Raw genomic sequence first — 13,731 nt, 5'->3', positions numbered from 1 at the left:
TGTGTTGCATATGTGCACTATTACGGATATAGTGCAAATGTGTAGTACACATATAATGCACATATAATACACATGTGCAGTACAACAAGTTTTTTATATATAAAAACTAGCGATTTTTTTATAAAAAATTGTAAAAAAAATTTGTTATGTTTTTTAGCTTTTTTTAGTTAGTTTTCTCATTTATATGTAGTTTTCTCATGATCCTCTCCCCCTTAATCTATATATATATATATAGGAACAGGATCAGGAGAGAACACCTCAAAGTGTGAGAACAAAGTATGAGAACAGTGAGAATGACTCTCAGCCACAAGATCTTAGTGGTTTATGGCTGAGATTGATGCGGTGGCATTTTTGTAAATAATAGGGGCCATGGAACTATCAGGAGGGGTAAAATAGGAAGATTCAAACAAATGTGCACATGCTAATCACATGCCATTTTCCCCCATCATATTTAAACAAAAATAACTTTGTTATACGTGATTATTTTTCGAAAAAATTACACCATAAAACTCGGCGTTTTTTTATCTTTCCAACGAGTATACTATTGATATACTTTTCGAAAAAAAATTAACTGGGTTTTATGGCGTTTTTCTGAACTGGGTGTTTTATGGCATTTTAGTCTAGGTATTTTAATGGCGTTTTTCTGAACTAGGTGTTTTTATGGCGTTTTAACTATATATTTTCATGGCGTTTTTCTGAATTGTGTGTTTTATGGCGTTTTCAACTGAGTTTTTTTCCTGAACTGGGTGTTTTATGACGTTTTAACAGGGTAATTTTCATGGCGTTTTTCTGAATTGGGTGTTTTTATGGCGTTTTATTTTAACACTCAGTTCACGTGAGTGGGTTTTTTTTGACAATATTACCCCTTAGTGTAATTTAGTATCAATGCCACATGTTACCACCAAAATCGTTCTCACCGTTCTCACACTTTTTACCGTTCTCTCTAAATCCTGACCCTATATATATAGGGTAAGGTTCATGCGAGAACCAATGTGAATACAACCAAGAAAACTTAAAAAAACTTAACCCCCAAAAAATTAAACCCCCCTTCACCCCCACCCAAGCTAAAATGCTAAAAACTAACCCCAAAAAATCAAAAAAAATCTAGAAAAAAAAAAACACACACACACACACAAATTTTTTTTTTAATATTTTTTACATTAAAATCGCTACTTTTAGTAGCAAAAGAAAATATTTAAAAAAAATATTTTTGTAACGAAATCCAGCGATTTTTTTATAAAAAATATTAAAATTTATTTTTGTGTTTTTTAGGTATTTTTGGTTGTGTTCACATTGGTTCTCGCGGTTCTCTGATGTGTGCAAAATGCAACATATAAATTACATCAAATGTGGCATAAAACTAACCCTTTTTTAGTACTAATGTTGGAAAAATTATGTTTTTGCCTTCCTTTTGTATTTTCAGGATTAAATGAGCTCAAATGAACAAAAGAAGCAAAAAGGCAGCTAAATCTAACATAAATACAAGAAAAGGAATAAATGTGGCATGCCCGACCCCCGACAGCATCTTCCCAAGAAAAAACAAGGAAACAGAAGGCTGAACACGCCCCATGCTCAGTGAGCACGGGGGCGTGCCCAAGTGTCTGCAAAAAAGACAAAGTTGTAGAAGCTTCTATCACCCACCACGGGGGCGTGCTCAGCGGACACGGGGCCGTGGTCAACTCTAAGATTCGCAGAAACTGAGGAAATCTTGATAGTACAGATACGCTTCTGTACACGGGGTCATGCCAAGCGGACACAGGGGCGTGGTCAACTGATGTAGACAAACTGCAATTAATAAAGAAAGAGAAGGAGGATGGACACGGGGCCGTGCCCGAGCTACTGTTCAGGCTATAAATAGGGGTGCTTGGCTCATTTGCAAACCATCCCTTGGCACACCACCTCTCTCACACTTCACCCACACTCCACCACCACCACAACACCAACATCCATCACCATCATCCATCATCCATCATAGAGTGTGTGAGTCGTCTTGGGATCTAAGATTGATCGTAAGAGTTCTTGACAATCAAAGGCCATGTTTGCCTAAGTCTCTTACATCACTTGGTGAAGACAAGTGTCTAGTGTAATACTTTTTATTTTTAATCTTTTCGCACTTTTTATTTGGTTATGTATTAATAACTTTAATAACTAGTTTCTTATGTTAAAGGTGAATCTTCCTTATCATTTTTCCGTGGCGTCTTGGCATTATTTTACTGTCTATATAAAATAAAATATTTTCACCATTCATATCTCCACAATCTATATGGAGATATGTTGGCTACCTGGTCGGGGGTTAAGTGAATGGTTTGGTAAGAGTCTTGCCTTGTTCAGTGTATAGATCCTGCAAGGACCTGGGTCAAATTTAGTAGGACCTCCTTCAATACCCACCGGTATTGGATGACAGGGGTCCAAACTCTTTGATCCCCTCATATGTAAGCTACTATTAAAACTTTAACCCGGCTACTTAGGACTGTATCCCTGCTGACTCAGACTACTTAGCCGAGGGTAACGTCACCATAAAAAGAGGGGCCTACCACATTATGCATTAATAACTTAATTAATTATCTTTCAATAATCCAACCCTTTAGGTTTGTATCCTTGCTGACTCAAACTACTGGGTTGAGGGTAACGTCACCTTCAAATGGCGGGCCTACTACGATAACTAAGATAATCTCTTAAACAGTGCAAAAGTGCGGAAATATTCAAAGGTTACACTAAACACGAGTCGGATCCAAGTGATTCATCTTGTCTATCTGTTTTTACTTTTATTTTATTTTTCAGCATTTTAGTTAGTTATATTTTTCTAGTTTAAAAACCTTTTTTTTATAACTTTTGATTTGATTAGACGTTGAGGATAAACCGGTATTAAAAGCTCTTGTGTCCTTGGACGACCTCGGTATCTTACCAACACTATACTACGCTCACGATGGGTGCACTTGCCCATACATGTGTTTAGTGTTAGTAAATATCGTGTTTTATAAATTTAAAACTTGGCTAAAAAGTGTTAAAGGGTTTAAAATATACATTAAAAACTATATAACACTTCACACGCATCAAGTTTTTGGCGCCGTTGCCGGGGACACACGGATTTTAAGAAAGTTAGGAATCAATGGCCTAATCGTTTTTTCTAATTTTTCTGTTTTTTTTAGGATTTTCTTAGATTTTTTAGCTTCTGCAGAACTCAGCACGGGCCGTGCCCGCTGAACACGCCCCGTGCCCAATCTTTGGAACTGGCAATCCTGTTTTAAGTCAGATAGTAAGCTGAACACGGGGCCGTGCCCACTCAACACGCCCCGTGCCCAAGTTTCAGTTACTGAAAACAGAACCGTAAGATCCCGACGGTTGGTAATTTATGACACAAACATGAGTGATACTGATATTTTTTACTTTCAACACTCTTATGGTACGTGGTGTCAAATATGTGGTGGCCGTCATAAAGATTTAGAATGTTATTTTCTAAATTATAATCCCCATTATATAGATCCATTGTTTTCCTGTAGCCTTAAGAGGGGCAAAAGTAAAAATAATCCCTATCTCTCCCTCCAATGCTCTTAACTGGACCTTCTAGGAGAAATGCTTTTTGATTAACTATTTCAAATGGAAGATTTAATTCTTAATTGGTTAAAAGAGCTTGAGTTAGACTTCCTATCTCAAGACGATACCCAAGAAGAATTGTTGGGATCACATTCGAATAAAAACAAATTCGTTGTTCCCGATATTACCTCTAACTCTAGCAAAGACTTGGGCGATAGTCGTCCCTATGTCGATTGTGCCGTGAAGGACTCTCCATCGACTTCATTCGGTGCATACATAGACCTGAGCGATTCGGCATACACCTTCTTTAACGAGAGCCCAGGAAAGGGTTGGACTTGTCCACCTACATTTAGCATAGGAATCACCCTCACCGACAACCTCTTACGTTCTCTTCTTAATCTTGAGTAATTAAGGTATCTATGGCACTTTGGGGTTGTTCCATCCAGTAATGAACCGCCCAATCCGGATGAATTCCTTAAAAATAAACGAAACAACTTCTAGACACGGGGCCGTGTCCAGGTCAGCACGCCCACGTGTCCGCCAAAAGATTCCTTTCTGACTTTTGTCAGAATACGAACAAAATGTGTCAGGATTTTGTCTGCACACGGGGCCGTGTCTAGCCGACACGGGGCCATATGCAGCGTGTTGTCGTTTTCTATAAAGGCAGCAAGATTCCCGCTCATTTGGACCACTCCAAAGACAAAGATTTGCTGAGATCTTCACACATACCATCCTAGGTATATTCCTCAACAACCATCTTGTCTTTTCCATTTTTGTTCATTACCTTCTTCTTCAATTTTTCACTGAATACCTCCATTAGAGCTTTAAATCACCATGTTTCCAAGCTTTAAGGTGATGTTTGATAGATTTTTACTCAAGGAATCTTGTTAAAAATAAGTTTTGCAACATTGTTTTAAGTTATTTATGCTCAAAAAATCTTTTAAAGTTGGAAAAATAATTTAAAACTCCGAGATTCCTTGTTCCAAAAATCTGCAGACATCTGAACGCGGGACCGTGCTCAATGAGCAAGGGGCCGTGTCCGAGGTACTGTTCCATAAAGATTGAACTCTTTCGGTCTGTTTTCTCAGAATGGCGAGCAGAACTAGCGGAACGTCTTCATTGCATTCCAGGAACAAACGACAAGGGAGGAGGTCATCAACGGTTGAAGATTCTCTTGTGAACTACGTTTACGCCTTATGAGAGGCCATTAATGAAATGACGGGGGTGGAAGAAGCATTGGTCGACCGTATTAATCATTTGACGGTGGGACTAGAAGGATGTCTTCGGGAGGTCAACCTTTTGCACCAAAGGTTGAACATTCTTGTCTCTCTTCCTTTGGTACCAATTATCACCCAAAGGGCATGGAATGTGGTACCGGAAGTCATCATACCGGCCAAATGGTACGCCATACACGTGGAACCCCCTCGAGACATATTACAAGGGGTTCCGGTTGGTGTCACTCCCCCTCCACAAGATGTTGAGGAAAATGGAAGCCGCCTTCTTCCTCCCGAGAGAGATAGAAGAATGGCTTTAACAACATCTAGGGAACACCCCTCGGCTCAGAGTTCTACGAAGCTTTTAGATACCGGAGAATTATTTCCGGAATTTTTGGTTCTTAGTGTAAAAGTAGAGCTCCTTAGGATGATTTTATGTATCACTTGACCTATCTAGTTTAGGACCTTTAACTTTTATTTTTTCTGCTTTGTTTTCAACTTTCTAGGAATATTATGTAATTTTCTCTATTTAATGGAATGATGGTTTATTTAATTTTGTGTTTGGATGATGTTGTAATGTGTAAGACACACTCGGGATGGTGAAGGATACTAAGGGAAACTTGAACCAGCACCCCATGCACAAAAACAGGGCCACCTGACAAATTTTTCTTCATTACAGCAAGTTCAGCATGGGGCCGTGCTCACCAAACACGGCCCGTGCCGAACCATCTGCAGAAAATCCCCAGTTCAGGTAACTGGACATGGGGCGTGCTCACTAACACGCCCCCGTGCCCAGGCTTCTGTTTCTTTTTACTAATTTCTGTTACTAGCGATCTGAACACGGGGCCGTGCCCGGACACCACGGGGCCGTGCCCGGACACCACGGGGCCGTGTCCAGACGCCCAGTAACATAAATATTTGCTTTTTCACACCTTTTTACACATCCAGTCAACCTAAAAACTTATTTTCAGGGACACATTGAGGACAATGTGTAATTTAAGTGTGGGGAGGGGGGGGGATGCTAAAACCTTGAATCTTACAAGTCCTAATTACAAGCCTTACACAAAACTCTATTGGAACCATTAATCACCCCAAATTTTTTTCAAAAAAAAAATTTCATTTTTTTACTTGTCTAGGTTTAATTTGGGAATTTCAAGTTCTAAAAAGGTTATATTTTTACAAATTTACAACCGATAGTGTCGTGATAAAAAGAGCCAACATAAGAAAATTATGAAACGGCATGACAAGTTTAGTTAAAATTTGATTATATATACTTGATCACATAAAAACCCATTCCTACAAAAAGTGAGTTTTGAGCCTTTATTGAGCATACAAATACATATCTTTAAACTAAATGCTCATTTTTCGTTTCTTGTGTGAATAGCTGCTTGGTTCTATCGACTCTAGAACTTGCCACGACGATACATTCCCGGTCCTTATCAACTTAAACCCAAGTAAGTAAATGATGGAGGCATTAGGACTAACCCTTTTTATTTCTACACCATTATTTTTCTTTTTTTTACCACCTACCCAAAAATCCCCCAAGTTAACCCCTTTGAGCCTAAACCTTTTCATTTCTTAACACATAACAAACACCCTTTTACCCACCAAAACCCTTTTTTTTTGTTTTTAACCCTTTATTTTAGTAACAAAGCTCGGTTTTTCTTATGACTTCCTTATCAAAAAAAAAAAAATGATGATGATGAAGCCAAAAGAAATAAACAAACAAATTTATCAAAAAGAACTTTGTTTGAAAAAGCGCTTCATCAAAATAAAAAGTTACAAAAATAAAAAGTCTTACGAAAACTGACGCTTTTTACGCCTTTCGCCCTTTTACTAACCACTAACCCAACCACCTACCTTTAACCCAAGCCTAACTCTTCACCCAAAAGTCCTCTTGATATTTACAAAGGTGTATAGTTAAAAAGGAGGAGGATTGATTGCTTGGCAAGCTTATGGTAAGAGTAAGTTCCATGCCACTCTCGAGTGATTCACTAAAATACATCTTCGGCCGAGTGTTGAGTGATCCCCCGTGAGGTATGTGAACTTGTATATAAATGGAATTTTAAAAAGGCATGCTATGCCCTAATAAGTAATTTATCTTATGTAATGTTTTAAATAAATCATGACGAATAGGATTGTAAATAAATAAAAATAAAACTTAATAAAGAATCTTGGAAATCCCGACACTCTATGACAAGCCCAAAAACCTTCTCTTCTACCCATTCCATTTGGGAGTGTAAAGCCACATTATAAAGAGTTTTGCTTGAGGACAAGCAAAGATTCAAGTGTGGGGGTATTTGATGTGTGCAAAATGCAACATATAAATTACATCAAATGTGGCATAAAACTAACCCTTTTTTAGTACTAATGTTGGAAAAAAGTATGTTTTTGTCTTCCTTTTGTATTTTTAGGATTAAATGAGCTCAAATGAACAAAAGAAGCAAAAATTCAGCTAAATCTAACATAAATACAAGAAAAGGAATAAACGTGGCATGCCCGACCCCCCCGACAGCATCTTCCAAAGCAAAAACAAGGAAACAGAAGGCTGAACACGCCCCGTGCTCAGTGAGCACGGGGGCGTGCCCAAGTGTCTGCAGAAAAGACAGTTGTAGAAGCTTCTATCACCCACCACGGGGGCATGCCCAGCGGACACGGGGCCGTGGTCAACTCTAAGATTCGCAGAATCTAAGGAAATCTTGATAGTACAGATACGTTTCTACACACGGGGTCGTGCCTAGCGGACACGGGGGCGTGGTCAACTAATGCAGACAAACTGCAATTAATGAAGAAAGAGAAGGAGGATGGACACGGGGCCGTGCCCGAGCTACTGTTCAGGCTATAAATAGGGGTGCTTGGCTCATTTGCAAACCATCTCTTGGCACACCACCTCTCTCACACTTCACCCACACTCCACCACCACCACAACACCATCATCCACCACCATCATCCATCATCCATCATAGAGTGTGTGAGTCGTCTCGGGATCCAAGATTGATCGTAAGAGTTCTTGACAATCAAAGGCCATGTTTGCCTAAGTCTCTTACATCACTTGGTGAAGACAAGTGTCTAGTGTAATACTTTTTATTTTTAATATTTTCGCACTTTTTATTTGGTTATGTATTAATGACTTTAATAACTAGTTTCTTATGTTGAAGGTGAATCTTCCTTATCATTTGTCCGTGGTGTCTTGGCATTATTTTACTGTTTATATAAAATAAAAGATTTTCACCATTCATATATCCACGGTCTATATGGAGATATGTTGGCTACCTGGTCGGGGGATAAGGGAATGGTTTGGTAAGATCTTGCCTTGTTCAGTGTATAGATCCTGCGAGGACCTGGGCCAAATTTAGTAGGACCTCCTTCAATACCCACCGGTATTGGATGGCGGGGGTCCAAACTCTTTGATCGCCTCATATGTAAGCTACTATTAAAACATTAACCCGACCACTTAGGACTGTATCCCTGCTGACTCAGACTACTTAGCCGAGGGTAACGTCACCTTCAAAAGAGGGGCCTACCACATTATGCATTAATAACTTAATTAATTATCTTTCAATAATCTAACCCTTTAGGATTGTATCCTTGCTGACTCAAACTACTGGGTTGAGGGTAATGTAACCTTCAAAAGAGGGGCCTACTACAATAACTAAGATAATCTCTTAAACAGTGCAAAAGTGCGGAAATAATCAAAGGTTACACTAAACACGAGTCGGATCCAAGTGATTCATCTTGTCTATCTGTTTTTACTTTTATTTTATTTTTCAGCATTTTAGTTAGTTTTATTTTTCTAGTTTAAAAACCTTTTTTTCTAACTTTTGATTTGATTAGATGTTGAGGATAAACCAGTATTAAAAGCTCTTGTGTCCTTGGACGACCTCGGTATCTTTCCAACACTATACTAAGCTCACGATGGGTGCACTTGCCCATATGTGTGTTTAGTGTTAGTAAATATCGTGTTTTATAAATTTAAAACTTCGCTAACAAGTGTTAAAGGGCTTAAAATATACATTAAAAACTATATAACACTTCACACGCATCATTCTCGCATTAAAGGGTGGTTCCTAACGGATCCTTCTCCTATATATATATATATATAGGGTAAGGTTCATGCGAGAAACACCCTTATTGCGAGAACCGCGAGAACCAATGTGAACACAAAATAAAATCTAAAAAATATCAAAAAAGCACTCAATTTTTTTTTTTTTAATATTTCTTAAAAAAAATCGCTATATTTCGTTACCAAAAAAAAAAAAACTTTTTTTTTCGAGTAACAGTTATCCATGCACATGTGCATATGTATCATTACTTCGAGAAATTCGGTAATACGTTATCAGGAATAGACAATTGCACTTTAATTTACAATACCATCTGTAATACACTACTTTTTACATTACCAATATTCAAAATGCACATGTGCATCATTATGTATAACCATGATATAACGTGTTTTGGTACAAAAAGTTTGTGATTTTGAATGGAGAAGTAGGCCCATATACATGTTTTTTGGTTAGTTATATCTAGTGGTTGATGGTTTGGTTATAGTTGTCAATTTATGATGTAATATGTTGATTGGATGGTATAAATGGTGTTTACATACATGTAATAAAGTGAAAATATTGGTAATGGTATTGTATTATGGATGGTATGAGGTAATGGTATTGTATTATGAATGGTAGGAGGTAGTGGTAGTGTATTATGGATGCTATGATAGATGAAAAGGAAATGTATTCAAAATAGTGTACCAAAACACCTTATTTCATGTTGATACATATAGATGCACATGCGCATTTCTAATATTGGTAATGTAAAAAGTATTGTATTACACATGGTAGTGTAAATGAAAGTGCAATTGTCTAATATTTGTATTGAATTACGGAATTTGTAAAAGAAATGACAAAAATGCACATGTGCATGTTTATGTATTATGGATGGAATGATAGATGAAAGAGAAAGTAGTGTACCAATACACCTTATTTTACGTTGATACATATAGATGCACATGTGCATTTCTTATTTTGTTAACGTAAAAAGTAGTGTATTACATGTGGTAGTGTAAATGAAAGTGCAATTGTCTAATATTTGTAATGAATTGCGGAATTTGTCAAAGAAATGATACAAATGCACATGTGCATGGATAACTGTGACTCGAAATTTTTTTTTGAATTTTTTTTACTATAAACGAAATATAGCGATTTTTCCAAAAAAAATAGTAAAAAAAAAGTTTTGGGTGTTTTTTAGATTTTTTTAGGTATTACTGTTTGTGTTCACACTGGTTCTCGCGGTTCTCGCAATAAAGGGTGGTTCCTAACGGATCCTTCTCCTATATATATATATATATATATATATATATATATATATATATATATATATATATATATATATATATATATATATATATATAGGTGGGGTTCTAGAGTGAACACAAGTGTATTTGCTAACCGAGTGAACAAATCCTGGCCATTGATTTACACACGTGTACGGCTAGGACTAGTTCGCTTAGTTCGCAAATACATTTGTGTTCACTCTTGAACCGAATCCTATATCTATATATATTATTTTTTCCTGGGGGTGCGAAATTGTTTTAAAGATTTTAAGCCCCTTGCTATATAAAAAATTGGTTCATAGTGGATCGAGTCGGGTCAATTAAACATAAACAAAAACATTTTGAGAGCGGGTCAGATCATATCAAGTGGGGTTGGGTCAATTTCAGTTTTCAAAGAATCAAATCCTATTTCCTAACTTACTATCACATTAACAAATAGTAAACAACATAAAAACTCATCATAAGTAAAGCAACAACAAAAAACCATCAAAGTCCAACCTCTCCCTACTTTTATTTCTCCTAATCATTAAATAAAACAACAATAAAATAACTTATCTCAAACATAGCTTGGTCTTTAATTAGAAGAATCCGATGAAAAAAAGTGGTTCAACCCTTTTTCTCTTGAGAAATCGCGTTATAACCTCCCTACTGATGGTTCTTATCACATATAAATCGCTCCATAAGTTAATAATTAACAACACTAAATACTTAAACAAAATAAACAATCATGTTCAACCAATACCATAGTCCACAATTTTCAAACATTTAAGCCCTAATTTTAAATGCTAGTTAGTAATTATTTAAACAAACAAAGCTTAAAATAAACAACAAAATCATTAAATAAAAGTCTAGAACAACTAAAAAAACATCAAAAATATAAAAAGATCAATCCATTATACATTTATATTTACTCCTAATCACCACATAAAACAACAAAAACAATCAATAAAGAAAGGATACCCGTTCTAAGTCGGAATTCCAGCGTAATAATGTTCGGAACGACCTGAATTTTGAATTTCCCGGCCAAAAAACTCGTCCAGTCATGATTCGTTGTAGACTGTAGTCGTTGGGCGTCTTTTTTGGAGTGAGATTTGGAATTCGAATGGGTCATGGGTGGGTTATTTTATTTAGTTCAAAATCTTTAAGCTTGGGCAATTGGGTTATTAAAATTAGAGTGTAGATTGGGTTAAGTAAAGTAAATAAGTGGTTAAACAATAATTATATAAATTGTGTTATATACGTATATATTTATAATAATTAGTGTTTATTTTTTATTTTTTTTATAAATTCATAATATTTTTTCTGTGGGGGGCGGTTAAAAATTTTCAAGTGGTGCGGTTGAAAAAACTCAAGGGGTGCAGTTGGAATTTTCGACGAAAATTAACACTAAAAAGTTTTTTTTTCAAGGGATGTGGCCGCCCACCCACATTGTGTGTAGGTCCGCCCTATATATGGTTGGATGTATATGCATGTATGTTTGTGTTCCCTCTCATGTCGTTGGTGCTCAGATTAATAAGCCTCCGAGGGTCCACGATTCCACATACATAAACACAAGAGTCTGAGAAGCGACTGACAAGGTGTAAGCAAAGGTTCTTCATATTTAGGTTTTCTGTATTAAAATATATATTCCTCGTGATTCTTTTATTGAAGTTTTCCATTTTCATTTCTTTATTATGTCCATCACTTGTCTAGCTATTCAATTTAGACCATCACTCGTATATTTGGAATAATATTTCACATGGCCCCTTGTGTTTTTTATTTGTGCGCTACTCTTTCTCACATTTAAGATTTAAATATGTTAATATAGGACATGTTTTTTTAATGGCTAATGCTAGTTTTTTATATTAATAATGCTATTTTTTATACTAATAATCTTAAATTATTATTTTTTGTTTTTTTAAACAACCAAAACTCTATATATGTATATATATAGAAAACCAGCAAGGAGCTGGGATAAATACAACTGGAAAAAAGCACAACAAACAACTAAGGCAAGAAACAAAGCTACAGAAGGTCCAATACATCGAAATAAATCCATTTCTCCCAAGCTAGGGGAGGGAGTTTTGTCCGATTCTTCAACCAAACGAAGGCATCCTCTTTGATAAACTCGACTGTTCTCAAGACCGGAACAAACACCCATTCAAAAGTCTTGTTGTTTCTCGCTTGCCACATCCTCCAAACCGTTGCCGCAGCCACCATATAGATCAATTTCATCCATGTCTTATTTCCCGGGCTCTCCAAAATGTCTTTCAACAAATCCCGCAACGTAGCAACATTCCGAGGGAAAGGAACCTTGCTCCAAACGAAGACGTTCCACCAAATGCTTTGAGCGAAGAGGCTCTCGACAAAGACGTGGTCCGAAGTTTCTACCTTTAAACCGCAACGATCGGACATAATACTTTGCAGGGGGATCCCTCTTTGGTTAAGGGCATATTTTGACGCCACTTTACCGGAGATAGCACGCCAAAGGAGGTAGTTACTTTTTGGAGTCGCCCAAGAGTTCCACTTGAAGCAAGCCTCGATCGCTTGATCAGAGCCCCATGAATCAATTTCCTGCCTGATACATTTGATAGAAAAGGCCTCCCCTGAGCTAGTGTCCCACACCCAAGAATCTTTTTTATTTATGAGGGAAACGTTGTTTAGCAGGCCCATTAGCAACCCGATTTGGCCCCATTCGGACCCGGACGAGGGTTCCCTAAGCCACCCCCAGCCCCACCTTCTACTGTTGCCGTCTACGGCTGAGTGAGCTTGAACTGTACCGTCCTTATCAGCTGCAAGACGAAAAACGTCAGGGAACATGTCGCACAGCGGCTCTAGAGAGATCCAAGAATCTTTCCAGAATTTGGTTAAAGCCCTATCGCCAACCGAGACCCTCAGCTTATCCTTTAATACAATACCGTATTTAGCCAAACCGCCTTCTAGGAAGCTGATATCTTTCCAGACTCCAGGGAGGGATTTTTTTTGCCGGAATAAGCAGCTTGTTCCCTCTGGTCATATGGATCGCTGCGACAGTTTTTGCCCACAGCTGGTTGGGGTTGTCATGAAACCGCCACCACTACTTTGAAATCATGGCGATATTAAAGCTATTTATACCACCCAATCCGAAGCCGCCTTTCGCACTTGGTTTAAGGATGTTCGACCAACAGACCCATCGAATTTTATGCCTCAACGATGTCCGTCCCCAAACAAAATCTCTCCTCAGCCCTTCAAGTTTCTTAATAACGCTTTTAGGCGCCAAAAACAAAGAGAGATAATAAGAAAGGATGCTTCTAGAACCGCTTTAGCCAAAGTCACTGTTTGACCCAGTATGGCCTAAACAACTTCTTTTCAGGTAATATGGCAAGTGATTTCAGTAGATGTGAAAAAGATGTGCGGAAATGGAAATCAGACTTTCAGAAACAAGACCTACAGAATTATCAAGTTTATATCACTTTGAAACAAAATAGTTTACAAGGTGATTGTAAGATTATTATCTAATACAAATGAATCTTGAATTCTGTGGGTGAGAAGGGCAATGGAGTTTGTGTGTTGTATATGAATGCTAAGCTTCAAACTCAATTGTCTTCTGCTGGTTGAGCCTTCTATTTATAGAAGGCTGGGTACATGAATAAACAATAGTTTATTCATGCAATAAGTCCTGCAAAAAGTAACAAT

General features: G+C 37.3%; 1 protein-coding gene across 1 annotated transcript; it reads right to left on the bottom strand.

Moving 5' to 3' along the window:
- Positions 1 to 12,081: 12,081 nt before the first annotated feature.
- Positions 12,082 to 12,876, bottom strand: LOC110889070. The gene has a single exon (XM_022136571.1). It carries the CDS (start codon positions 12,874 to 12,876, stop codon positions 12,082 to 12,084), a length of 795 nt encoding a protein of 264 aa, XP_021992263.1.
- Between the last annotated feature and the right edge of the window lie 855 nt (positions 12,877 to 13,731).

This window comes from Helianthus annuus, chromosome 2 (assembly GCF_002127325.2).
Source record: "Helianthus annuus cultivar XRQ/B chromosome 2, HanXRQr2.0-SUNRISE, whole genome shotgun sequence".
NCBI classification, from domain to species: Eukaryota; Viridiplantae; Streptophyta; class Magnoliopsida; order Asterales; family Asteraceae; genus Helianthus; species Helianthus annuus.
Note: the sequence above shows the minus strand (reverse complement) of the source record. Positions and strands in the feature narration are given on the sequence as shown.